At 62.8% G+C, this 24,662-nt stretch overlaps 1 protein-coding gene across 2 annotated transcripts; it reads left to right on the top strand.

Moving 5' to 3' along the window:
- Positions 1–3,623: 3,623 nt before the first annotated feature.
- CDH15 (cadherin 15) lies at positions 3,624–24,489 on the top strand. Of its 2 annotated transcripts, XM_057534422.1 has the most exons (14): positions 3,624–3,781; positions 10,631–10,789; positions 10,953–11,108; positions 12,193–12,337; positions 18,716–18,876; positions 19,587–19,715; positions 20,119–20,304; positions 21,255–21,508; positions 22,148–22,290; positions 22,451–22,687; positions 22,921–23,160; positions 23,293–23,429; positions 23,548–23,715; positions 23,938–24,489. In XM_057534422.1, the coding sequence occupies exons 1-14, from the start codon at positions 3,740–3,742 to the stop codon at positions 24,136–24,138; spliced, it is 2,358 nt and encodes a 785-aa protein (XP_057390405.1). In that variant the 5' UTR covers positions 3,624–3,739; the 3' UTR covers positions 24,139–24,489. The 2 variants fall into 2 exon arrangements, with proteins under 2 accessions (XP_057390405.1, XP_057390406.1); XM_057534423.1 differs by lacking the exon at positions 22,921–23,160.
- The last annotated feature ends 173 nt before the right edge of the window (positions 24,490–24,662 follow it).

Below are 24,662 nucleotides of genomic sequence, written 5' to 3'. Positions count from 1 at the left end.
GAGCACACTGCTACCCTTGACTGCGGTTACCTGCGGCTGCCCATTGGGCACCTCCACCTGGATGACCACAGGCACCCAGTTCATATCTACGAGGAACCTGTCCTCCGCCCAGGCCAGTGCCTCGTGTCCGGGTCACCTCCTTCCTGTCCAGTCCTCCTGAACCCCCAGGCATTCTGCTCCCTCCCTTCTGTGTCCCATCCTGGACACGGGAGCCTGAACCCCGGGCGGGCAGGTGGACACCCCTTCGTGCAGCCTGAGAAGCTGCGTTCACCTGGCCGTCCCCTGGCCACACGACGCTAGCTGACCTTCGCTTGAAGAATGGACATGTGCATGGGAGCCCCGGGTGGGCTGTGCTGGGGCGTGGGGTCATGCAATTATCCCAGTGAGCCCAGCGAGCAAATGCCTGCTGAATGCCAGCCGTGCGGCCCAGGTGCACACCCGGCTACACCGCCAGAACAGTTACTGCAGACTTAGCGGCTGAAACAGCACAACTTTATCTCACTGGTTTTTTTTTTTTTTTTTTTTTTTTGGCTGCGTTGGGTCTTCATTGCGGTGTGCAGGCTCCTCATTGCAGCGGCTTCTCGTTGCAGAGCACGGGCTCTAGGCGCACAGGCTTCAGTAGTTGTGGTGCGCAGCCTCAGTAGTTGTGGCGCATGGGCTTAGCTGCTCCGCGGCATGTGGGATCTTCCCAGACCAGGGCTCGAACCCGTGTCCCCTGCATTGGCAGGTGGATTCTTAACCACTGCGCCACCAGGGAAGCCCCTCACTGTTTCTTTAGGTCAGTCGTCTGAGTGGTCTCCACCGAGTCCTCTGTTCCTGGTCACATGGGGGTGAAGGCTCTGTGTCGGCTGGGCCGGCTCTTACCTGGAGCTCAGGGGACAACTTTCTTCAAACTCATTCAGGTCCTTGGCAGACTCAGGCTCCTTGGTGTTGTAGGACTGAGGGCCCCATTTCTGCTGGCTATGGGCCTCCCGCCCCTGCACCCACATGTCTGCCCGTCTGGCACCTGAAATCGCTCTGGTTTCCTCTCTTGCTTCATTTCTCTGGCTCCAGCTGACCATTTAAGGGACAGGACGTTCTCTGCTCTTAAGGGCTCCTGTGAATAGACGAGGCTGGTCTAGACCATCCAGGACCCCCTCCCCACCTCAGGGTCCCTCTGTCAAGGAACGTGACGTTTTCACAGGTTCAGGGAGGCCATCTCTGCCGCGCCTGCCAGGCCACAGTGTCCTCACCTGCACATGGAGAGAGGCCCCTGCTTCACAGGACTATGGGGGCTAAACACCGGGCCTTTAGAATTGGGGGTGTATCTGTGTGCAATTTTATATAAACCTGCATACTTTTACACATAATTCTTTTTTAATATTTATTTATTTTTGGCTGTGTCAGGTCTTAGTTGTGGCACGCAGGCTTCTCTCTAGTTGTGGTGCAGGGGCTTAGTTACCCCGCGGCATGTGGGATCTTAGTTCCCCGACCAGGGATCGAACCCACGTCCCCTGCATTGGAAGGCAGATTCTTAACCACTGGACCACCAGGGAAGTCCCCATAATGATTCTTATTACACTATAATTATGGTATTGTTCTAATGTGACTGCATTTTTTTTCTAAAGTTATAACAGCTTCATTTCTCTGCTGAAAGTCTCGGTGCCCCCCTTTTATCAAGAGAAAGTTGAAAATCCCTAGATGGGTGGTTGAAGCTCCAGGGCTGGAACGCCCCCTCCCACACCCCCTCCCCCCCCCTCACCCAACACTCCCTCACAATCCTACCCCGGTCCAGTGGAGCTGCTGCCCTCCTCCCAGCTCACAGGTACCCAACCATGTCCCACCAGGAGACAGAGGAGGCCACCCACGGAGGGGCGGTCATGGCCCCACTCGGCTGGGTGGGGGGACCCGCACCTCAGGCCCCTCCCACTCGCACAGGACCCGAGAGAGGGTCCGCTGGTGGTGAAGGGTTGAACCCTGGGGTTGGCGGCCTGGTAAGGGGAGGGGGCGCCTGGAGGGTCGATCACCCTGAGTCCACCAGGAAAAAGGGCTCTGCTGGAGGAGCCTGTCCAAAGGCAAGGAAGGCCAACTGGCCCTTGCAGCCTGGGGTGGACCAGCGCCGGACGGGACCTCGGGGCTCAGACACAAGAGGTCAGCGGAGAGAACTTCCTGCGCAGGGCCCAGAGCCAGACTGGACCCCAGGCCCCAGCCCCGGCTGCCGGGGCATGAGACCTGGGGGCGGGGCCGTGGGGGGTCCTAACCAGCCTGGGGACCACGCCCCTCCCCCAGGGACCCCTCCTGCTCCCAGGGCTCCCCCATGACCAGACCCAGCTTACCCTTCCCCTTGGAGCACCCCCGAACCCAGGAGGTTGTTGAGGGAGACACAGATGGCCGAGAGGAGGGATGGCCTAGCGGGAGGAGAGGGTGCCTGAGGTTGGCCAGGGGGACTCGGATGCTGACCTCCGCCCCCGTCTACTTCACCCTCTACCCGTTCAGGGGGCAGAAACCCAAAAACATTCAGAGGGCTCCTCCACCTGGGTTTGGAGTCCGACCTCAGAGGCAGGGCGGTGGCCTCCAGGAGCTGCTCAGCCCCAGGGCCTCAGAGTCTGCAGCTGGAAGGGTCTCCTGCCCTCCACCCCCACCTTGGAGCGGTGAGTACCAGGGACACAGTCACTGCCAGAGCCCCTGCCCTCACCCTACCCCCGGCAGCCTGGCCTCCTTCCAAGCAGGCCTAGGGCGCAGATGGTGCTGCACCTGCTCCGCTGCCCCGCAATCTGGAGAGGAGAGGAGAGGCCCCCGTGCCTGCTCCTGCTGCAGAGAAGACCGGCTCCCGGAGAGGACACTCCCCACTTCCCTGCCCAGAAGACGGCTCGAGGTCCGCTGGGCCCCCCCTCGCTCCCCGCCCTCCCCTGGTTCTGAGCCACAGGCCGCCCAGGAGTGCAGGGGCTTGGAGGGGAGAGATAGCCTCCCCCTTCCACCAGGTAGTTACCAACCAAGTAACTGCCAACCGAGGAGGAAGGAAGGGGCGGGTAGAGCTGGGCACGGGGCCAGGTCTGTGCCTGTCCTTCCTGTGTGCTAGCCCTGGGGGTCAGCAGCGGACAACCTGCCCTGGGGAACCCCACCCCAGAGCAGGAGACAGTAAAGGAACACGGCAAACGTGATCCAAGCCCTCAAGGCAGCGAGCGGCTGGCCCTGGGGAGAGCCGGACGGGCAGTCATGGCGAGGGCACGGCCGGTGCAAAGGCCCTGAGGCAGCAGTGTGCCTGGTGCTCAGAATGAATGAGGGAATCCACCCTAGTCCCCAGCCCCCACCCACCGCTGCCCTTCTGACAGCTTCCTTCCTGGAGCCCCGCATCCAGCCTGGGACAGTGCCCGACCCCTGCTCCGCCCGGGACACATGCTGTCAGTCAGCCCCAGGCCCCGCCCCGCCCATCTCCTGTCACTCAGCCACCCCCAGCCCCGCACACGTGCTGTAACTCAGCCGCCCCCCACCCCCGCCCCGCCCCGCCCCGCCCATGTGCTGTCACTCAGCCCCCACGCCCCGCCCCGCACACGTGCTGTCACTCAGCCCCAGGCCCTGTCCCGCCCATGTGCTGTAACTCAGCCCCACGCCCCGCCCAGCCTCGCCCCCGCACACGTTCGTTATCACTCCCTCGCCAGGCCCGCCCCGCACACTTGTGCTGTCACTCAGCCGGGTCCTGTCCCAGCAGAAGGCGTCGCTCCCGCCGCCGGACACTCGGCCCGCTGCCCGCCGCCGGGCCATGGACGCCGCGCTCCTCCTCGCCCTCGGGCTGCTGGCCCAGGTAAGGCACGGGCGCTGCCCGGGGGTTTCTGGCCCCTGCACTGAGCGCCGGCGTCTTAGAGTGGGGCGTCCCGGCCTCGGGACCACTGGCTCTGGCCGCCTGGTGAGCGTCCCCCCTCACTCCCGCAGCCCCCCAGCTCCGGCTCGCCAGCTCGGGTTTCAGCCCCTGGCCCGAGAGCCGAGGGTTCTGCGTGGGGCAGCCCTGTCCAGGGGGGAGTGTAGCCGCCTCCGCTGGACCGGACGGGGCGCCAAGTTCGGGGACGGCCAGGAGAGCACCCAGAAGGCGGGCCCTCACTCCGGAGGTGCGCCCCTCAGCCCTGCTGGGGTCTGGGAGTGTTCAGTCTTGTGGGAGGCGAGGGAGAGGGGGCGGCAGGAGCACCCCGCGCTGGGAAAGCCTGGAGGCCTGGTCCCTAGGGACCCCCCGCCCCCCCCCACCCCCGTGAGCTGGCAGGTGATTCTCCTTAGTCTGGTTGGGTGGAGTCCGAGCCCCCGTGTGTCCGGCTGGCAGGGGCAGCTGTGGGCTCTGCCCTCCAGAAACCCCCTCTCCCTGGGGAGCCCTGTGCCCAGCACGCACAGCGGCTGCCCTCCGCGCCTCCCCCTGGGCCCTGGTCTCCTTGGTGGGAGCAGGACTGGCGGCCGGAAACACAGGCCGCCCCACTCGCCACACGGGCACCCCAGGGTGGGTGGGACCACGTTCTCTCGGCCCTTGGCTGCTGGGCAGGCGCTAGGCTGGGGCCAGGAGTGGAGCGTGTGGCCTCAGTGGTCTGCGGGCTTCGGGGGACCGGGCTGAGCCGGGGTCACTGGTGAGGGCCAGGAGGACGGCCTCAGGCCTCTTACACCTGACGGGCGATGAGCACAGGCGTTGCCCTGCGCCCACGAACCATCACTCACTGCTACACTTCCAGACCCATCACGCAGCTCTGGACGCTGGTGAGCGTCCCCCCGCACTCCCGCAGCCCCCCAGCTCCGGCTCGCCAGCTCGGGTTTCTGCCCCTGGCAGCTCACTAGGTGCCGCCAGCCCGGCCCCTCGAGCAGCTGGCCTCCGCCCCCCGCCCCAGCTACCCACACCCCCGCCTCTGGGCCTTCACTGACCCCCATGGAGACGGTGCCGGCCGCTCCCCACTGCCATGTCCAGCCGACCCAGAGCGAGGCTGTGGTCACCCTGGCCCGGCACAGCCTGGCTGCCCATGGCCTGTGCCCGTCGGCCTGCTGCTGGGAGCCCACCCGGGGCAGCGGGCTCTCTGCCCCCACCCCAGGGCCTGGATGCCCCCATGTGCTCCAGAAGGCTCCAGCCTGTAACGCCCCCACTATTCCTGCCCCTGCCCCGCATCAGGTGGCATGTCCTCGGAGGCCCACTCCTGGGTCTGGGGGTGTCATCCTTTGACCAGGCCCCAAGGGGACTCTGCTGTGGGGGAGGGGAGTAGATCCCTCTCAGATGCCTCTCCCCTCCCCCAGGGTCATGCCCAATGCGCCCGCTCCCAGACAGCTGGGGACTGCGGGAATTCTGGTGGCTCTGGGGGACCAGCCAACGGGCCTGGCCACTCATGTTCCCGCACTCCCCACGGCTCAAATTAGCTCCGGTGTGAGGGAAGCAACTTCGGGACTGGCTGACATATGTCTTTGTCAGGACCTCGCATGGCCCTCCCCCATCCAGCTCAGCTTTCAGACTTTTGTCCTCTCCTGTCCAGACACACGGGTCCTGCGGCTGCTTCCTGGACACACCTTCCTCCACCTCCGGGAGCCCCCCAGCAGGGCTGTCTCGGGTGGGCCCCTGGGGTGGGGGCCTGTTGACCAGACTCCGCACAGGCCCGTCTTCTGCTCGGTGGCCTCGGGCGAGGCTCACCCGTCCCTTGTGTCCCCTGAAATCTCAGGCAGGGGGCTTAGCATGTGTCTTTTCGGAACTGGCCTCTATCGGCCCCTCACCTGTGCCCCACGGTGTCCCCAGTAGCTGGGCCTACACTGGGACCCCACCCTGCCTGGGGGTGGGGGGCCCAGATGGCAGACCCACGTGCTACTGGAAGGGGCCCCAAGCCTGCGTCCGGCTCCACTGAGCCACGTCGCTGCCCGTGCACTCACGTGCGGGGTCACCCCTCCAACATCACTTCCGCGCCTGGGTCCCTCAGATTCCAGGAAGCAGGTGGGAGGCCTGGAGCCTGGGGGAACGTGGGTGGTGTTTGCTTGGGCTGAGGGAGAGGCCCCACAAGCTCCCCAGGCCTGAGCCCCTTCCCCACCCCCGCTGGAATCCAGGCCACCCTGTTGCTGGATGGCCCGGCAGGCATCAGGCGTGCCAGGAATGGACGCAGCTGTCTGCCTGGCCCAGAGGGGCCCCTGCGGCTCTCCCCTGAGTCCCCCTCCAGCTGTTGCGGGCTTCAGAGGAGGGACGAGGATGGCGAGGGGAAGGGACAGCTGTTTTCTCCAGCCTCCCCCCCTCCCCCTCCCCGCTGACTGGGGCAGGCACCATGCTCCCGGCTGTCCTGCCCACCTTGAGAGGACAGCGCCCCGATCTGGCTCCCCTCCGCGGCCCCGGTTACTGTCACACCGATGTGGGGCTGACTCCCCTGCCTGTTCTGGAGAAGACCATGCGTGTCTGCCGTGGGGACCGTCCTGCTCCAGGACTTTCCCGTTGCCTCAGGGGGTCTTCATGGTTTGCAAAGCCCCCAGGAGTGGGGCTGAGGCTTCCTCCCAGAGGCCACGGGGCTCAGCAGAGCCCCAGAGCCCCTTCCCCAGCCGTGGCGGCCTCCGAGTCGTGTAAGGGTTGCCCGACTGCAGGGAGATGGAAGATGCACACAGGTCTCCTGCCCGCCACTCACAGGGGCCACTAGAGGCCGTAGTGCCAGGAGCTGAAGCAGGCTCTCCCCGCGGTCCCCCTGGCCGCCCTGGTCACCAGCATCTCTACCCAGGGCAGGTGAGCCATCAGCTTCCTTCCCAGGAGACGGGGCCGTGCCTCGTAATTCTTTGTCCGAACCCACCGAGGGCTGGTGGAGAGAAGCAGAGAGCTCTGCGGGCTGCCCCCAGGCCCCCAGGCAGGACAGACCCCTGCAGAGGGCAAGGGTGGCAGGCATTCCCTCCAGGGCTCAGGCACTTGGTCGCTTCTGAACAGTTGATGGTGGGGTGCATCCACCATGCGCCCCAGAACCACCCCACACGTAGAGCCTCCGAGGGGTGGGGTGGGGTGGGAGCCAGGTCAGGGCTGTGTGACCCTCAAGTCCCGCCTCTCAGCCCTGTGCCTGCCTTGATTCCCAGATGTTCCCAAGAATCACTTGGGGGCTCCGGGACCCCCTGGGAGTTCTAACTCAGTAGGCCTGGGGTAAACTGGTGGAATCCATATTTTTTACTGACCTTGGTTGGTTCTCATGATGAGTCAAGTCTGGAAGCCCCAGCCGGTGGTGAAGTAGCCCAGCCCCACTGCGGGGGCCTGAAGGGGAGGAGACGCCATCACAGATCCCAGGGGACAGGAACTGCCCAGAGGCCAGAGAGGCATCCGGAAGGAAGCATGTCGGGAGGAGGTGGCCAGCCACTCTCGGGCTCAGGGCCTTGCCCACCGTGGCCTGCAGCTAGACCGTGTCACCCACCCTGGCCCTTGCCTGGGTCTGGGGTGGGTGAGGCCACTCCTGCCCCTGCAGTGGGTTTGTAGGGTACTCACCGCGCAGCTGGGCCCCACGAGCTCCGAACCAGACGGGGAGCTCTCTTACTCGGCAGCCGTGGGGCTGGGGGCCGGGGCTGGGCCCACAGCGAGGGGGCAGTGGCCCGGCGTCTCTAGGGCTTCCAGGCTGTTCTCTCAGTCTCTTGGCTAAGGGAGCGGTGGAGGGTGAGCCTGGGGGTGCCACTGGGCACCCACGGGGAGAAGTGGGTCCCTGATGCCCGCTGGTTCTGTGTGGTGCGGGGGCGGAGAGGGTGACAGCGTTTGCGAGCCATGTGCGCTCAACGTCCGCGGCTCTGTGCACGTGGCTCTGTCCCGGCTCCAGTGTCCTGTGATTCCCAGGCCTTCCCCGGCCACCTGCATCTTCTGGGAAGGGGCTGGAGGGAGGACAAAGGACAAACCGAGAAGCGTCCCGAGAGCCGGAAGTCGGCTTTAGCCCAGTCTGGCCACCCCACCTACTGCAGCCTCTGATCTGGGCGAGGGGCCCCTGCCAAGGCTCTGCGGCTTCTGCTGACCTCATGACCTTGGGCCGTGGAGAGTCTGGGGCCCAGGACTCCCAGACTCTGCCCCGGCCACATGCCCTGTGCCGAGCCGGTGGGCGTCCTGGAGTGTCAGCAAAGCTGCTGGCAGGGGGCAGGCAGCCGGAGGCTCGGTGGGGGGCTGCAGGGGCGGCGGGGCCGGCCCAGGTACGGACAGGGCAAAGCGTGTCCCCCAGTGCCCCTCCGAGAGCCTGAGGCCCGGGAGCCCCTGCAGGCTGTCCCGCCCCCGCTGCTGGGGTCAGGGCGGTGCCTCTGTGTCACCGGGCATCACGGAAACGCTCCCTGCGATGGAGGCTCGGCCCTGCTGCTCCCTGGGGGCTGAGAGGGGCGGGGGGAGGGGGCAAGGGAGCTGCTGCCCCAAGATGCCCAGGAAACAGACGCTATCCCTCCCGAGCCTGTGACAAAGGCCGGCAGGTCTCCGCTTGGCGGGAACACCACGCTGGCCTGTGCCGGGCCGTCTTGGTGAGAAGCCAGCTGCCCGGGAGGCTTGGCGGCAGTGCTGCCATCTGTCGGGCCACGGGGAGCTTGGGGCCCTTTCTCCGAGCCGGGTGTGCGGCTGCCTGGACCCCAGGCCCCTGGCGTTTCAAGTGCGGTGGCAGGACGAGGACTGGGAACCAGGGAGGTGGCCCGGGGCCCCCCGGGGAGGCTGACTTTAGTTTGGACGTCAGTGCAGTTCTGTCAGCAAAGTGTACAGGGACCCGGGGGGGGGCAGAACAGGGAGGCCATGCAGGGGGGCACAGGCCAGAGGTTGCCCAGAAGAGCAGCCTCCTGGCTGAGGGGCATCTCCCTCCCCTGTCCCCCAAGCCCCCCCCACTCACCAGTCACCATGCCCCCCTTCCCTGAGGCCACCAGCCCAGGCCCGGTCCCTCTACCGACCGCGACAGGGAAAGGGATGGAAACCTCAGCAGGAGTCGGGGACCGGGCGGCCGGGGGCGGGGTCGAGGGGTCGAGGAGGGGAAGGGCCGTGGGAGGGGGAGGAAGCCCCCTCCCATAGGGCCCAGGGCCAATCCCGCAGCACAGAGCGCTGGGGAAGGGCCGTGGGAGGGGGAGGAAGCCCTCTCCCGTAGGGCCCAGGGCCAATCCCGCAGAACAGAGCGCTGGGGAAGGGCCTGGCAGGAGCAGCTCCCCTGCATCTCCCGCCGCCGCCCTGCCTTGGATTTGGAGGGGGCTGGGCAGGGGGCAGCTGCAAACGCAGGGGGATGGGGGGGGTCACAACGGCCGTGGAAGGCGCGTTGCTCAGGTTCTCCTATAGCCGAGCCGAGCCGGGTCCCAGTAGCATCCCTGCCCCCGCCCTGGGCCCTGGCAGCCCTTATCCAAGTCCAGCCAGGCTCTGTGCCCTCCAAGGGTGCCCCAGCATCGGCCCCACTCATGAGCACAGAGGGCCCCAGTGCCTCCACGCCCAGCCGGCCACAGTGCCTGAGCCCACACTTAGACCAGCCACTGCCCGATCAAGGCGCAGGATATGGAGACCACGTGTTTAAACCAGGGCTGTCCCAGGAGACTCTGGGTGTTTGTTGGGGCTGCCGCCAGCTCTGCCCTCACCCCGCCAGGTGGCTTTCTTCTCTGCGCCTCAGTTTCCCCATCTGAGGGGTGGGGGGGTGACGAGCTGACAGTGGGTCTGGGGAGGGTTTCGGCACCGCGGGCGCCCTGCCCCCTGCCATGTTCCTGACTAGCCTCAGTGCTGAGCCCAGAGCTCAGCGGGTGGTGGCAGGGCAGGGGGTGCATATCCCTGGCCCCGCCTGTGGGGTAGCGTCGCGGGGGCACGGCTGCCCTGCACTCCGTCCTGCCTCTGCAGCCCCACAGGCCCCGAGCGCTGGGCTTCGGGGACATTGCACACAGGGCGCCCCTGTCCTCTGGGCGTGCGGAGCCGGAGAGAGCGTCCCGGGTTCCAGGTACTGAAGTGTTGGTGAGATGGTCACACCTGGTTCCACGGTTCTGGGAGAAAAACAGCACAGGCTGGGGATGGGCTCTGGGGGATCGGGGTGGCTGCGAGAGCCCAGAACACTCCAGCTGCCGCGTCCTCCCCACCGGCCCCTCAGCCTCACAGCCGCACACGCCCCACCCCGCCGGTCCCTAGAGGCAGAGGCAGCGGGGCTGGCCCGTCCCAACCCCACCGGCAGCTGCTGCAGGGGGAGGGGAGCTGGGAGCTCAGCTACGTTTCATTTCCACAAAGCAGCCCTGGGACAGACAGCCCCACTGCCTGATTCCCAGAGGCGTGTGGAGTGTCCCCCTCCCCAGCCTGGCAGAGGAGACCTGCCGTGTGAACAGCTGCCCTGGGTGCGGGAGGGGTGGGCGCTCTGGCCCCCCAGGTGGCCCCCCTCTCTGGGCCCCTTAGGACAAAAGCGCTGGCCTGGTCAACCTCGACCAGCCCTCAAGAATTCAAGTCACAAGGAAGCCTGGGATGGCTGTGTGTTCCCCCCCACTGCCCCCAGCCCAGCTGTCCTTCCTCTTCAACCCACCTCCCCCCCGGGCCTCGCCTCCCAGCCGCAGGCTCCCAGGAGCCAGGCTGCCTTCTGTCCCCCTGAGCACCCCATGCCCCCCAAGTCCTGGCGCCCGAACCTCCCCGGGCCACACACCGGAGGGCTTGGCAGTCAGGGAGGGGACGTCCCGGCCCCGGTGGGGGAGCTCTGGGTGCTGCTGTGGTGGTGACGGAGGTTTTTCTTTGTTGCAGAGCCTGTGCCTGTCAGTGGGGGTCCCCGGGCTGAGGAGGCCCCATACCCTGTACCCCTGGCGCCGGGTGCCGGCGCCGGGCCGCGTGCGGAGAGCCTGGGTCATCCCTCCCATCAGCGTGTCCGAGAACCACAAGCGCCTGCCCTTCCCCCTGGTGCAGGTGAGGGGCCGAGAGGGGCCCCAGAGCCGTGTGCTTTAGGACGGGGACACCCCTGGGGCCACAGGCTGCGCGACCCCATCCCAGCTGGGGGAGGGGCCGAGGGCTGCAGAGAGGGGAGACCCCTGCCCTGGGGCACCTCCCCAGCCCATTACCTGCCCCACAGATCAAGTCGGACAAGCAGCAGCTGGGCAGCGTCATCTACAGCATCCAGGGGCCCGGCGTGGACGAGGAGCCCCAGGGGGTCTTCTCCATAGACAAGTTCACGGGGAAGGTGTCCCTGAATGCCATGCTGGACCGTGAGAAGACAGACCGCTTCAGGGTGGGCCCCGCCCCGCTCTCCCCTCCCCTCTCCCCCCTCCCCCTCCCCTCCCCTCCCCTCGCCTGGGGGGGGGGCCATGGCCACACCTCCACCAGCAAAAGCCAGCATCCTTAATTGGGGGGCAGGGGTGGGATTTGGGACCGGCTGCCCAGGGAAGCAGGTGTTCAGGATCACAGGCTCATTCGGCAGGTGCGTGAGCTGACTGAACACTAGGTCCTGCCCAAGAGGCCTGGGCCGCCAGCAGCAGGGTGGGCGGCAGCCTTCCCAGGAAAGCAACACCAGACACTGGTGTGGCCGGTTCTCCCCCGAGCCTGCTATGTGTGGTGAGGACGGGGTGCCGTGAGGAGTCCCACGGAACTGGCCACCCCCAGTGGCAGCTGCCCCGTGACTGTCAGGGTGGGGTGGCAGGGGAGGTGGGATGGGATCTGCCCATTGGAGGCCTTGGGATCGTCGGGTCTGAGAGGAAGGGCAGCGGGCGGGGGTGAGCAAGGGGCCGAGGAGGGGAGCCTGGAACTCGCCTGAGTCCCCTACAGACAGATGATCAGCCCCCCAGCCTGGCCTCCCTAAGATGTTGTTCAGACTTGCCCCGGGGAGGGGGCTTCAGCCTTTGCCTTTCATGTTCCCTGAGTCTCCCTCAGACTTTGAGAACCAGCTCTTGGTTCCCTTACACAGAGAGTCAGAGGGTGTGTTTGCCCTGGAAGTTGTACCAAGTCTGTTCTCCAAAGGGACAGGAGATGGTTGAAGTTAAAATTTCACGTGTGGAGAGGAAAGGAAACTTCAAAAGCAGCCAAAACTGTTCACAGAAAAAGGGAGAGGGACCAGGAGCGCTAGGAAGAGCATCGCTTCGGCCACGCTCGAAACATACCTGTGGGCTTCCTGGTGGCCACGGCAAGAGGGGGAGCGTGGTGGCCGCCCTGCCTGCTGGGAGAACCCAGCTCCCCTTGAGGGAAGTCCCACCGGCCCAGCACTGCCCCGTCCCCGTGCCGCTTCTCACCTGTTTCCGGCAGGACACAGAGTCTGCGCTCACTGCCGCCCTTGCCCTCGTGGGGGCCACAGTGCCAGCCCCTGCTCTCTGCTTGACCAGCTCAGGGCCTTCGCTCTGGACCTGGGGGGGTCCACCCTGGAGGAGCCCACGGACCTGGAGATCGTGGTTGTGGACCAGAACGACAACCGACCCGTCTTCAGGCAGGAGGTGTTCACTGGCCAGGTGCTGGAGGGCGCCGTCCCAGGTGAGCCGGGTGGGTTCCCGTGGGGCAGGGAGCTTTGCGAAGGGCGCTGGGTAGGTCAGAAGCCCAGGGTTTCCCTTCAGCAAGAGCTTCAGAGGTCCTTCGGAGAGTCTAAAAACACGTAAACAGTCAACAGGACGGAGGGAATTTCCACAAGTCGACTCAAGCCTCTTCCCATTGCAATATACATGTCAACCCCCAAATCTTCCAGAGTTCAGAGAGGATTCCTAGATGGCAAAGCTCCGGTGGTTTCTGTTGCTCTCCCCTCCCCCCTCCTCCTTCTAAATAGAGGTGACATTCACATAACATAAAATTAACCACTTTGAAATGAACTTTTCAGTGGCATTTAGCACATTCACAGTGTTGTGCAATCAACACCTCTGACTCCTTCATCCCCGAGAGGCGACCCCCCTGCCCATTATCAGTCACTGCCTCTCACTGCTTATTAATTCTACACTGAGTGCAGAAACCGCTGACCCTCTGTCCCTTCTGCGTCCTCACAGGGCAGACTTGCTGGCCTGATTCTGTTCCAGGCAGGACAGACATTCCAGACAGCGCTCCTTCCCCTCCCCACCTGGTCCCCGGGGCTCTGGTCAGATCCCAGGCTGGTGGCAGACCAGAGGCCTTCAGAGCACACCAGTGACTCGGTGTAACTTCAGAGTCAGGGGGTTAACACTAACACATAGTGACGTCTCACCTGCACGCCTGTTCAGCTTCAGCTGCCCAGTCAAGCCTTTTACAGCAAAGGAGGTCCTGCCTCTGTCCACAGCCCCTGCCTCGTGTCTGAGCCTTGTCTGTTCCTGCATGCCGTCCACCTTTTCCTTTACGGCCTTTTGCACACGGAGGGTGGTTGCTTCAGTTCTGTCAGATAAAAGCCCAAGTGTCTGGTTGGCCGTACATCTGGTTCTGTTGGCTGTTTAATCACTGAGGTGGAGCTTTTCCCTCTTGCTCTGTGTGTAAGAGCACAGGAGAGGTGGGGGCCGGCCCACTGTGGGGAGAGGGGACGGGCCTAGCCTCTGCCGCTGCTTGAGCTCAGCTCCCGGGGGCCTCTCTGCGTTCCCGCCACGGCAGCACAGCCCTGCATGCAGAGGGGCCCCTAGCAGGGTGACAACCCTTGCGTGCTATCTGGCAGGGCTCCTGGGGTGCTGGGGGGTGGGCGGTCTCGGTCGTAGGTGGTCCCTGAGCCCCTGGGGTGGGGCTCCTTCAGGGTCCCTGCTCCTCCCCCAAAGGCAAAGCGCCATCCCTCAAGCCCAGCAGCCCCACCCTCACCCTGTGATTGTGGACCACCAGTGGCCTTCCCCACACCACGGCCACCCTGTGGCCTGAGCCGAGGGGCCCTCCCGGGTCTCCTCCCGCCCCGCCTTCCCTGGGAGCACTCAGTGGGCGCCTGGGAAAGGGCACAGACCCCCGTGTGGGCACCCAGGGACCGCCAGCAGCTGTGCCAATCTCGGCCCCTCTTCCTGCTTCCATGGGGTCGCTGCACCTGCTCCACCGGGGAGCCCCAATGTGTGCACGTCCTGGGGGGTCACAGCCTGGACTCGGGGGTGTCAGGTCGCCTTGCGTCACCATCTGACGGGCTCACACAGGTGTGATCTTGATTCCCCTTCGTTCTCGTCGTGGTGGCAGGACTGAGGCCCCCACCTGCTCACGCCCCCTCACTGGGGACGGGTCCTCAGCCGCTAGGTGTTCATGACACTGACTGCTGTTTCGCCAAATTTTACTGTGGCAAAGTACATATAACAGAATTTAGCACCTTAACCACCTCGAAGCGTGCGGGTCGCTGGTTTCAAGCCCGTTCACGTCGTCGCGCAGCCACCGCCAGCACCCGTAGCATTTTCTCATTTTCCCAAACTGGAGCTCTGTCCCCATTAAACACTAACTCCCCATTTCCCCCTCCAGCGCCTGGCACGCACTGTCTACTTCTTGTCTCTACAATTTGACTGCAAATGAGTGGAATCATGTAGTATTTGTCCTCCTGTGTCTGGCTGATTTCGCTGATCATCCTGTCCTCAGGGCTCATCAATGTGGGAGCCCGTGTCAGAATCACCTTCCTTTTCAAGGCTGAATAATACTCTATTGGATGTCTATACCACATTTTGCTTATCTGTTTATTCTTCAGTGGACCCTTGGGTTGCTTTCACTTTTTAGCTGGTGTGAATAGTGCCGCAGTGAACATGGGGGTACAAATATGTCTTTGAGACCCTGCTTTCAATTCCTTTGGGTATGTACCCAGAAGTGGGGCTGCTAGATCAAATGGTAGTTCTATTTTCAATTTTTTAAAATTATTTTATTTATTTATTTATTTTTGGCTGCATTGGGTCTTCGTTGCTGCACACGAGCTTTCTTTAGTTGCAGTGAGCGGGGGCTACTCTTCGTTGTAGTGTGCGGGCTTCTCATTGTGGTGGCTTCTCTTGTTGTGGAGCACGGGCTCTAGGTGCGCAGGCTTCAGTAGTTGTGGCTCGTGGGCTCAGTAGTTGTGGCGCACGGGCTTAGTTGCTCCGCGGCATGTGGGATCTTCCTGGACCAGGGCTCGAACCCGTGTCCCCTGCATTGGCAGGCGGGTTCTTAACCACTGTGCCACCAGGGAAGTCCCTATTTTTAATTTTTTGAGGATCCTCCATGGTGTTTTCCACAGTGGCCGCACCATTTTACATCCCCACCAGCAGTGTAGGAGGGTCCCAGTTTCTCCACGTCCTCACCAGCGCCTGTTGCTTTTTGTTTTGTTTTGTTTTATTGTTGTTGTTAACAGCCATCCTAATGGGTGTGAGGGGGTATCTCGTGGTTCTCATCTGCATTTCCCTAATGATTAGCCATGTCGAGCGTTTGTTCATGTGCATATTGACCACTTGTATATCTTCTTTGGAGAAAAGACTGTTCAAATTCCTTGCCCATTTTTGAATTGAGTTGTTTGTTGGTTTTTTTTTGTGGTTGAGTTTTACCGGTTCTCTATATATCCTGGATATTAATCCCTTATCAGAGATATGATTTGCAAATATTTTCTCCCATTTCGTGGGTTGTCTTTTTACTCTGTTGATAGTGTCTCTTGATGCATTTTTTTTTTAAGTTATACAATTTTTATTTATTTATTTATTCATTTATGGCTGTGTTGGGTCTTCGTTTCTGTGCGAGGGCTTTCTCTAGTTGTGGCAAGCGGGGGCCACTCTTCATCGCGGTGCGCGGGCCTCTCATTATCGCGGCCTCTCTTGTTGCGGAGCACAGGCTCCAGACGCGCAGGCTCAGTAATTGTGGCTCACGGGCCCAGTTGCTCCGCGGCATGTGGGATCCTCCCAGACCAGGGCTCGAACCCTTGTGCCCTGCATTGGCAGGCAGATTCTCAACCACTGCGCCACCAGGGAAGCCCCCTTCTTGATGCATTTTTAAATGTTCATGAAGTCCGGTTTGTCTATTTTTGTTGTTGTTGCCTGTGCCTTCGGTGTCATATCCAAGAAATCATTACCTTCGTGACATTACCAGTGTCATGAAGCCTTTGCCCTGTGTTTTCTTCTAAGAGTTTCATAGTTTTACGTTGTACACTTAGATTTGATCCACTTTGAGTTGATTTTTGTATATGCTGTTAAATAATTACGGGTCCAGCTCCATCTTTCTGCATGTGGATGTCTTTCCCAGCACCATTTGCTGAGGAGACTGCCCTCTCCACGTTAAATGGTCCTGGCATCCTGTGTAAAATCACCTGCCCGTGGATGTGAGGTTTATTCTTGGGCTCTCTCTTCGGTTCCATTGGTCTATGTGTCTATCTTGAGGGCAGGTGCACACTGATTACTGTACTTTTTTCAGAAAGTTTTGAAATCAGGAAGTGTGTCCTCCAGCTTTGTTGTTTTCCAGGATTGTTTTGGCTCTTCAGGGTCCCTTGAGATCTTATAGGAATTTTAAAATGATTTTTCTGTTTATATAAAGAAACTGTCCTTAAGATTTTGATAGGGATTGCACTGAATCTGTAGGTCGCTCTGAGCGGTACTGACATCTTAGCAACAAGTCTTCCAAGCCATGAACATGGTCTGTCCATTTATTTGTGTTTTCTCAATTTCTTTCACTGATCTTTTGTAGTTTTCATTGTGAAAGTCTTTCACCGCCTTGGTCACGACACTGACATCCTGAGGCATTTAGGCAGTTGTTGTGATGATTGCGTGGGTCTGTGTGGCTGGAGCTCCCTCAGGAGGCATGCACACCCCGTTCCTGGAGATGCCGGTTTGGGTCTGTAGTTCAGGGGTGTCCGCCAGGCTTCTCCGCTCTGGTTTTTCTCCTTTTCCCTTTGTAAGTAATAGGTGTCTTGTGGGAGACCCTTTGAGACCGTGCAGGTATCCTGCTACCCCTCAAGCTGCCACCCGGCAGCATTAGCACCCCTGGCGGCTCTTGCCTGCATCAGGTGTTGTTCTAATTCATTGTTTCTTCTTCGTCATCACTTGGCTTTCTATCAGATGTTAGGACTTTCAGTACCCCTATTTATTAATATATGTGTGTATGTGTTACCCACCAGGGCTCTTGGCCTCCTTAATCAATAGAAATCGATCAAAGGCCAGACAAGAAATTCAGGCAAAGCTTTATTGGGGCCCCTGCTGCAGCAGTGGGGAGTGAGAACAAGAAACAGGTTCCCTTGCTAGCTTGCTCCTGAGGGGGGTCGAGCTTGTTCTTTATATGGGGTGAGGGTAGGGGTGTGTCCAGGGGTCAGGCTGGAGGGGTGGCTTAGGTGGTCTGCCGTAAACAGAAAACTCATTCTAAAATTCCTATAAAATCTCAAAGGACTCTGAATAGCCAAAACCACCCTGGAAAAGAACAAAGCTGGCGGACACACTTCCTGATTTCAAAACTTTCTCCAAAGGTACAGTAATCAGTGTGCAGCTGCCTTCAAGACAGACACATAGACCATAGACCAATGGAACCGAATAGAGAGCCCAAGAATAAACCTCACATCCACGGGCAGGTGATTTTACACAGGATGCCAGGACGAATCAACGTGGAGAGGGCAGTCTCCTCAGCAAATGGTGCTGGGAAAGCTGCACACCCACATGCACCACCTTCAGTGGCGGTGTGTGCACGGGGCACGCACAAGTACCCTGCTTTTGCTCCCGGCCCGTTTTTGCTCTTCAGAAGTGGCAATTGGGCTTTTTAGTCTCTTTGTATCTCGTCCAGAATTTGCTCTAACTGCTACGTACATAGTTATTTTTAGTCCCTTGTAGTTTCTTTGTATTCTGGAGCTCGAGGAGACGTGTGTCCAGGCGCAAGCCCTGCAGCAAAGGGTCCCAGGTCCCAGCCTGTCTCGTATGTGTTTTGTTCACATGTATCTGTCTGCACTTATGGAGTCTTGCTTCATTCAGTGGGTTATGGTTCTTTGCACCGTTGTTTTGAAGCTCAAATCGTCCCAGATATGGTCGATCAGAAGCTCATCAAACCGGCCCAGGCCCTTTCAGCAGCCGGAGCTGGGAGATTAAGCTCACATGTATACAGACGTGCGTGTGTGTGTGCGCGTGCTCTCTCACAGCTGTGTTCACATGTCTCTCTACCTTCATCACAAGTCACGCGTCCTCTCTGGCACCTCCACTTCCGATCCAGCTCTGCAGGGTTCCTTTCGGGTCCTCTTCTCTGATGGCGAGAAGCCGGGCTCCAGTTGCCCCAGGAGTTTGCGCGCTTGCTCAGTCGTAGAGAGCCTGGCAGGTGCTTTTGGAAGCGCTCGCCTGCACCCCCGTGGCAGGGTGCCTATTCTAAACATTCTTTTTGGCTTTAGCCTGGGGTCCAGCATCATGCCAGGAGTTACCTGCTAAGGTAGCTTCCCACCTTGTAAGGCTGGGTCAGTGGCCGGGTCACTACCGTTCATCAGACACCAGCATGACACTCAGCTGACCCGTCAGGGCCCAGGAGGGGCTGGGATGAGCCCAGTCACAGGTGGGGGGGGGTGCCAGCTCCTCGGGTGGCCCGAGGCTGGTCCACGTCACCGGGATACCTTTTAGTACACCTGATGTGGGCCGGTGGGGGGAGGGGTGGTCAGACCTGAATTGCTCCAGAAAACAGGTGGGCACAGGGGCTGAGGCACCTCCAGGACCCCTGCGGAGGCCCTTCTCTCCAGAGATTCAGGGCCTTGTTTGCCCCAGAGCGCAGGTGCGGCCCTGGGCGCTGCTTCGCTCCGCCTGGGGCTGATTCCCCAGTGGGCTCGCCTGGTCTGTCTCGGGGTTCTGTAGGAGGCAGGTGTCAGCTGTGTGCACCGGGCACCCGACCTCATCCCCACAAGTGACATGAGCCAGGACGCCGGGACGCTTGCACATGCAAGGCTGATCGGGGGCCTGGACCTGGTGTGGCGGGCCGCAGGGGAGCGGGCGACACGCCCTGGCACCCATAGGTGTCACCCCCACATGTCCCCGCCCTTCCCAGGCACATACGTGACCAGGGCTGAGGCCACGGATGCGGACGACCCGGAGACGGACAACGCGGCCTTGCGATACTCCATTCTGGAGCAGGGCGGCCCCCAGCTCTTCAGCATCGACCCGCACACGGGGGAGATCCGCACGGTGCAAGTGGGCCTGGACCGTGAGGTGAGGCCACGCAGCCGCACCCTGACAGCTGAGGCAGGGCAGCCCCCAGGCGAGGGGTCCGAGTGCCGCGGACACTCCGTGGCCCTGGGCTCCGGCAGACCTGCCCCGCGGGTGGTTGTGCAGTTCGGTCCAGAGACGGTGTGAGGGGCCCTCAGCGTGTTTTCTGTCAGAGACCTCCCCCACCTTGTTGCCTGCAGAACAGTAGGGCTCCTCGGCCTGGGGTGGGCCCACAGCAACCATGCATGCTGCAGAGAAACAGTTGCCCTCCGGCCGTCCATGCCCGCTCTTCCCCTGTGGGGCCCCTGGCTGCTGGGCTTCTGTGTGGCATTGGCACCTCACCTCCAGGAAGTCCTCCTTGGTTTCCCCAGGGCCACTCGCTGCGTTAGTTGATTTCTGTCTCCTCAGCAGCTGCACCTGGCTCCCCCGGGCAGGGACCTCACACCCCAGTGCAGCAGGTGCCCCATAAGTGCTTATCCGACTCGGCAACTGACCTCTTGCCCACTCACAGGCTGGGGCAGAGTCTGGGGTTCACAGTGGTATCGTCGGACCCTGAGAGGCTAGGCAGCCTGTTTTGCCCCACAGCTTGGGAGCAGAGCAGGTGCTGGAGCCTCCTGGGGTCTGCCTGTCCTGCCCTCAGGCCCTAAGGTGGCTGACCAGCCCTGCCCTGCTCTCCACCTGGGTCTCCTGACCCCGTGTCACTGTGCTCCTAGGTGGTCGCTGTGTACAATCTGACCCTGCAGGTGGCGGACATGTCTGGAGACGGCCTCACCGCCACTGCCTCGGCCATCATCACACTGGAGGATGTCAATGACAACGCCCCCGAGTTCACCAGGGATCAGGTGCTGCCACCGTCCTCACCTCCACCGGCCGCTGCTCAGGGCTGACCTCCCGCCCATCCTGGGGCTTCTGGTGGGAGGGAGGCTAGGTGCTGAGAGGAGGCATCCTGTTTGGATCGTGCAGGATACCCTGCCGGAGGCCAGCATGGGGGGGCTGTGAGCGTGTCAGGAGCTGGAGGGCCCTGGGGGGAAGCCCCCAAGACCCTGGGGTGTGACCTGTCCCCAAGCCTTCCTGGGTGGGAGGGAGCGGCGGCCCTGCCCTCCGGGGAAGATGTGCCCAGCACATGGCCGGGACCGGGAGGGGGCTCCTGGTGCCCTGGACTCCTCATGGGTGGGCAGTGGGAGGGTGAGCCCGCAGGGGACCGTCCCCCGCCCACCCGTGGGTAACGGGGCCGAGTTCCCACAGTTCTTCCTGGAGGCCACGGAGGCCGTCAGCGGAGTGGACGTGGGGCGGCTTGAGGTAGAGGACCGGGACCTGCCCGGCTCCCCCAACTGGGTGGCCAGGTTCACCATCCTGGAGGGCGACCCTGACGGGCAGTTCGCCATCCGCACCGACCCCAGGACCAACGAGGGTGTGCTGTCTGTGGTGAAGGTGAGCTGCGGAGGGTGCCTCTCCTCACACCCTGGGACCCCGTTTGGACCCTCTGTGCATCCTTAGGAGGGGAGCCAAGGGGACCAAGAACGCTAGGACTGTGGGCTCGGGCCACGCTGACCACAGGGGGACGGGGCTGGAAGGAGGGGGCAAGCCCACATGTTACTTCCAGTGTCTTGCCACTTAAAGTATGTGATCAGCATGCACAAATACAGACCTCACGTGTTGGCCCACCTGAGACCAGGGACAAAACCAGCAGGAGACACGTGTGCACACATACATGGGCGCACACCTGCGCAGACAGGTGCACACATACACCCGTGCATACACACATGTGCATACACGTGCAGAGAGATGCAGATGAGCTCTCAACACAGGAAGAGCTTTATTGCCGGAGACTGGCTCATGCCGGCCGTCGTGCAGGCGGCTGGCGAGTCCGGAGTCTGCAGGGCTGCGACAGGCTGCAAAGTCAGGAGCTGAGGCTGCATCTGGAGGTGGGATCCCTTCTTCCCCAGGGCAACCTCAGGTTTGCTCTCAGAGACTCTCACCCACAGATGAGACCCACCCAGGTTCTTCAGGACCATCTTCTTTGTGTAAAGTCAGCTGATTGTACAGGTCAGTTCAACCACGTCCACCACATACCTTCTTAGCAAGACCCAGGTGAGTGTCCGCTTGAGGCATTGAGGAGGCTGCCCGGCCAGGGGACGGGAAACTGACCTCACAACACCCAACACATATTTGCGTGATGAGTAGCCGTCATTTTTGCATTAGTTTTTGTGCCTTTTTGTCCTGCATGATTTTTGTTTTTCCGAGGCTTTAAGCAGAAGGAAAGAAGGGGCTCTGAGGACAGACCAGAAGAGGCCTCTCCAGCCCGCAGCTGCCTCTGGGTTCCCTGAATGGGGGGGAGGGGTCCGGAGTCCTGACGGGCGGCCGCCCTGCTTCCCCTGCAGCCCCTGGACTTCGAGAGCCGGGAGCGGTATGACCTCAAAGTGGCGGTGCAGAACGAGGCTCCCCTGCAGGCAGCTGCCCCCAGGGCCGCGCGGGGCCAGGCCAGGGTCCGCGTGCAGGTGCGGGACGTCAACGAGGCGCCCGTGTTCCAGGAGAACCCACTGCGGACCAGCCTGGCCGAGGGGGCGGCCCCAGGAACCCCCGTGGCCACCTTCTCTGCCCGAGACCCTGACACCCAGCAGCCGCAGAGGCTCAGGTGGGGGCCCCGGGGTGAGCAGGGGGAACTCACAGCCCCACTCCACCTCCCAGCCAGGGTAGAGGCACAGCTGAGGGTACTGAGCCCTGTGCCCGGAGGGTCCCCATCAGGGCCCTGGTCAGAGGGCAGAGGGCTCATCTGTGTGCATCACCAAGAGCCCAGGGGCTCTCAAGTACCGTGCGTGTGTGTGTGTTCACATGACCTCATCCTGTAGGCAGGACTGGGGTGCATCTGGCGCACACTGACACGGCCCATCTGTGTTGGCTAGCCTCTGAGCATCCGGCCCTGTCCGTTCCAGGGAGCCGTTGCTCCCATAGGACTGGCTGTTACTGTCTTGGATTTCACCCCCTGCCCTGACCCTATGTACCCGTGTCTGTCAACACGGTGCCCACCGTTGAATCCTGGCTGTCACTCAGTGGCCACGGGGCCCTGGGCGGCTCACCTGCCCTCCCCGAGCCTCAGTTTTTTCATGTGTTGATTGGGATGGAAAATACCAGCTTAGGGCTGTGGAAGGACTATCCTTAAAGGCCTGTGTATGTGTGCGTGTGTGCGTGTGTGCGCGTCTACACGTGAGCACACCTCGGGGGTCCGGCTCCGGCTCAGGGCCACCCTGTGCCCTCCTCCCCTCCTCGCCAACAGCTACTCCAAGGACTATGACCCTGAAGACTGGCTGCAAGTGGACGGGGCCACCGGCCGGGTCCAGACCCAGCGCGTGCTCAGCCCTGCATCCCCCTTCCTCAAGGACGGCTGGTACAGGGCCATCATCCTGGCCTGGGATGATGGTGAGCGTGGAGCTCGGCCCGGGTTCCAGGGCTCCCTGACCCTGGCCGGGGCCCCTGCTGCCACCCAAGGGCTGAGAGCGGGCGCTCCACCGAGCAGACTTCAGGGGTGGGCGGGGGCTCTGCAGGGGCAAGGGGCCCACCAGGCCTCTCCTGCTTGCAGCCTCCCCACCCAGCACGGCCACAGGGACCCTGTCCGTTGAGATCCTGGAGGTCAACGACCACGCCCCTGAACTGTCCCCACCGTGGGGCAGCCTGTGCAGCACGCCAGACCAGGGCTCCGGCCTTCTCTTGGGGGCCACGGATGAGGACCTGCCCCCCCACGGGGCCCCCTTCCACTTCCAGCTGAGCCCCAGGCTCCCAGAGCTGGCCCGGAACTGGAGCCTCAGCCAGGTTAACGGTGAGCTCGCCCCACGCCCCTGGGGGTCCCGAGCTGGGGGCAGGTCCCCACTGGTTCCCACCTCAGTGCACTGCATCCTCGGGCCCGCAGGGATCAGTTACCGTACACAGGGGCCGGGTGGGGAACCGAGGCCTAGCCTCTCAGGATCCCTGCCCAGCCGGCTGCCACGGAAGCACAGGCGCGGAGGGGCGTGGCCGCCCCCGGCCCCTGCTGACCGCCAGCACCCTCCGCAGTGAGCCACGCGCGCCTGCGGCCGAGGCTCCGGGTCCGGGAGGGGCTGCACCGCCTTAGCCTGCTGCTGCAGGACTCCGGACAGCCGCCCCAGCAGCGCGAGCAGCCCCTGAACGTGAGCGTGTGCCGCTGCGGCCTGGACGGCGCCTGCCTGCCGGGGGCCGCCGCGCTGCGGGCGGGTGGCGCGGGCATCAGCCTGGGCGCCCTGGTCATCATGCTGGCCAGCGTCATCCTGCTGCTCTGTGAGTGCCCGCGCCTGCACATCCCCACGCCCGCCCCGCGCCACCTGGCAGCCCCGCCTGGCCCCGCCCCCCACCGACCTCCGCCTGCCTGGCCCCGCCCCACGCCGACCTCCGCCCCCTCCCCCACCCCAGTGCTGGCCCTGCTGGTGGCCCTCCTGGCGCGGTGCCGGCAGCAGTCGTGTGACAAGAAGCTTCTGCACGGGCTGCAGGACGACCTTCGGGACAACATCCTCAACTACGATGAGCAGGGTGGCGGGGAGGAGGACCAGGTGAGGGGCCGGGGTGGCTTACACGTGCGGAGGGGGCTCCCCAGGGGCCCCAGCTGGCCAGCCGCCTCCCGACCCGCGATGGCTGCGGCTCACCCCCATGCGCTCCGTCCCTCCTCAGGATGCCTACGACATGGACCAGCTGCGCCACCCGGCAGAGCTGGCGGCCCTGGGCGCCCCCCTGGGACGGCCTTCTCTGCGCAGAGATGCCCCGTTCAGCCGAGCGCACCCCCAGGTCCCCCGTGTGCTGCCCACCAGCCCCTCTGACATCGCTGACTTCATCCACGAGGCAGGTGCCCCAGGGGTGCCCCGTACCCCGTTCCCCCACCCCACAAGCCTGAGGCATCGCTCTGGGGTTGGACAGATGGGTGGCGGTTCTTGCCAAGGAAGGAGAGTCGCCCAGAGAGAACCTTGCCTCCAACCCGTCTCCTGGGGCCAGGTCTCAGCCGAGCCGGTGGCGGAGGGCACTTGGCCGGCGCGTGCTGGTCCTGAGCCCCAGGCCTCTCCACAGGGCTTACAGGCCGTGGACGGTGACCCCACTGTCCCACCCTACGACACGGCTCTCATCTATGACTACGAGGGGGACGGTTCCGTGGCGGGGACACTGAGCTCCATCCTGTCCAGCCTGGAGGACGAGGACCAGGACTACGGCCGCCTCTGGGACTGGGGGCCCCGCTTTACCCGGCTGGCCGACTTGTACGGGCCCCCGTGAGGGCACCAGGCAAGAGGCTTTCTGATGGGGACCTGCACCCACCCTGCTGAGGGCACGGCCACAGGGGCCTGAGCGGACACGCCGGACTTGGCTCTGTGTCCAGATGGACGGAGGGCCCTGGGCCCCGCCCTGGGGCCTTGGCCAGCCTGGTCTCCGCCAGGGGAAGTCAGGGCCCCAAGCCTGGAGTGGGGTGGCCAGAAGGAGGCGCCCCTCCTGCCCTGTCAGTCGCCTCCAGTGGGGTCAGAGGCCCCATTCCCAGCTCTGCTTCCCAGCCACGCTGATCTCATCTCTGTATGAGGGGAAGCAGCTCTCGGGCAAACGTGAATTAAAGACGCGCTCATCTCTCCAGTGCACGGGTGGCACGACGACTTGCAGGGCCTTTCTCCACCTCAGTCCCACCAGAGCTGCAGCAGTGGGCTGGCCCCAGCTGCCCCCCGAGGGGGTGGGGGCAGTGGGAGGGGCTGTGGATGCCTGGTTGTGAGGGGGAGGTGGACACCAGAAGCCCCCTTCAGCCAAGGGTGCGG

This window comes from Balaenoptera acutorostrata, chromosome 19, assembly GCF_949987535.1.
Source record: "Balaenoptera acutorostrata chromosome 19, mBalAcu1.1, whole genome shotgun sequence".
Taxonomy (NCBI): Eukaryota; Metazoa; Chordata; class Mammalia; order Artiodactyla; family Balaenopteridae; genus Balaenoptera; species Balaenoptera acutorostrata.
Note: the sequence above shows the minus strand (reverse complement) of the source record. Positions and strands in the feature narration are given on the sequence as shown.

Coding starts and splice junctions, on each gene's coding strand:
- CDH15 (XM_057534422.1), top strand. CDS start 3,740: ATGGACGCCGCGCTCCTCCTCGCCCTCGGGCTGCTGGCCCAG. Junction 10,790..10,952: donor TGCCCTTCCCCCTGGTGCAG/GTGAGGGGCCGA, acceptor CCTGCCCCACAG/ATCAAGTCGGACAAGCAGCA. Junction 23,716..23,937: donor TCGCTGACTTCATCCACGAG/GCAGGTGCCCCA, acceptor GCCTCTCCACAG/GGCTTACAGGCCGTGGACGG.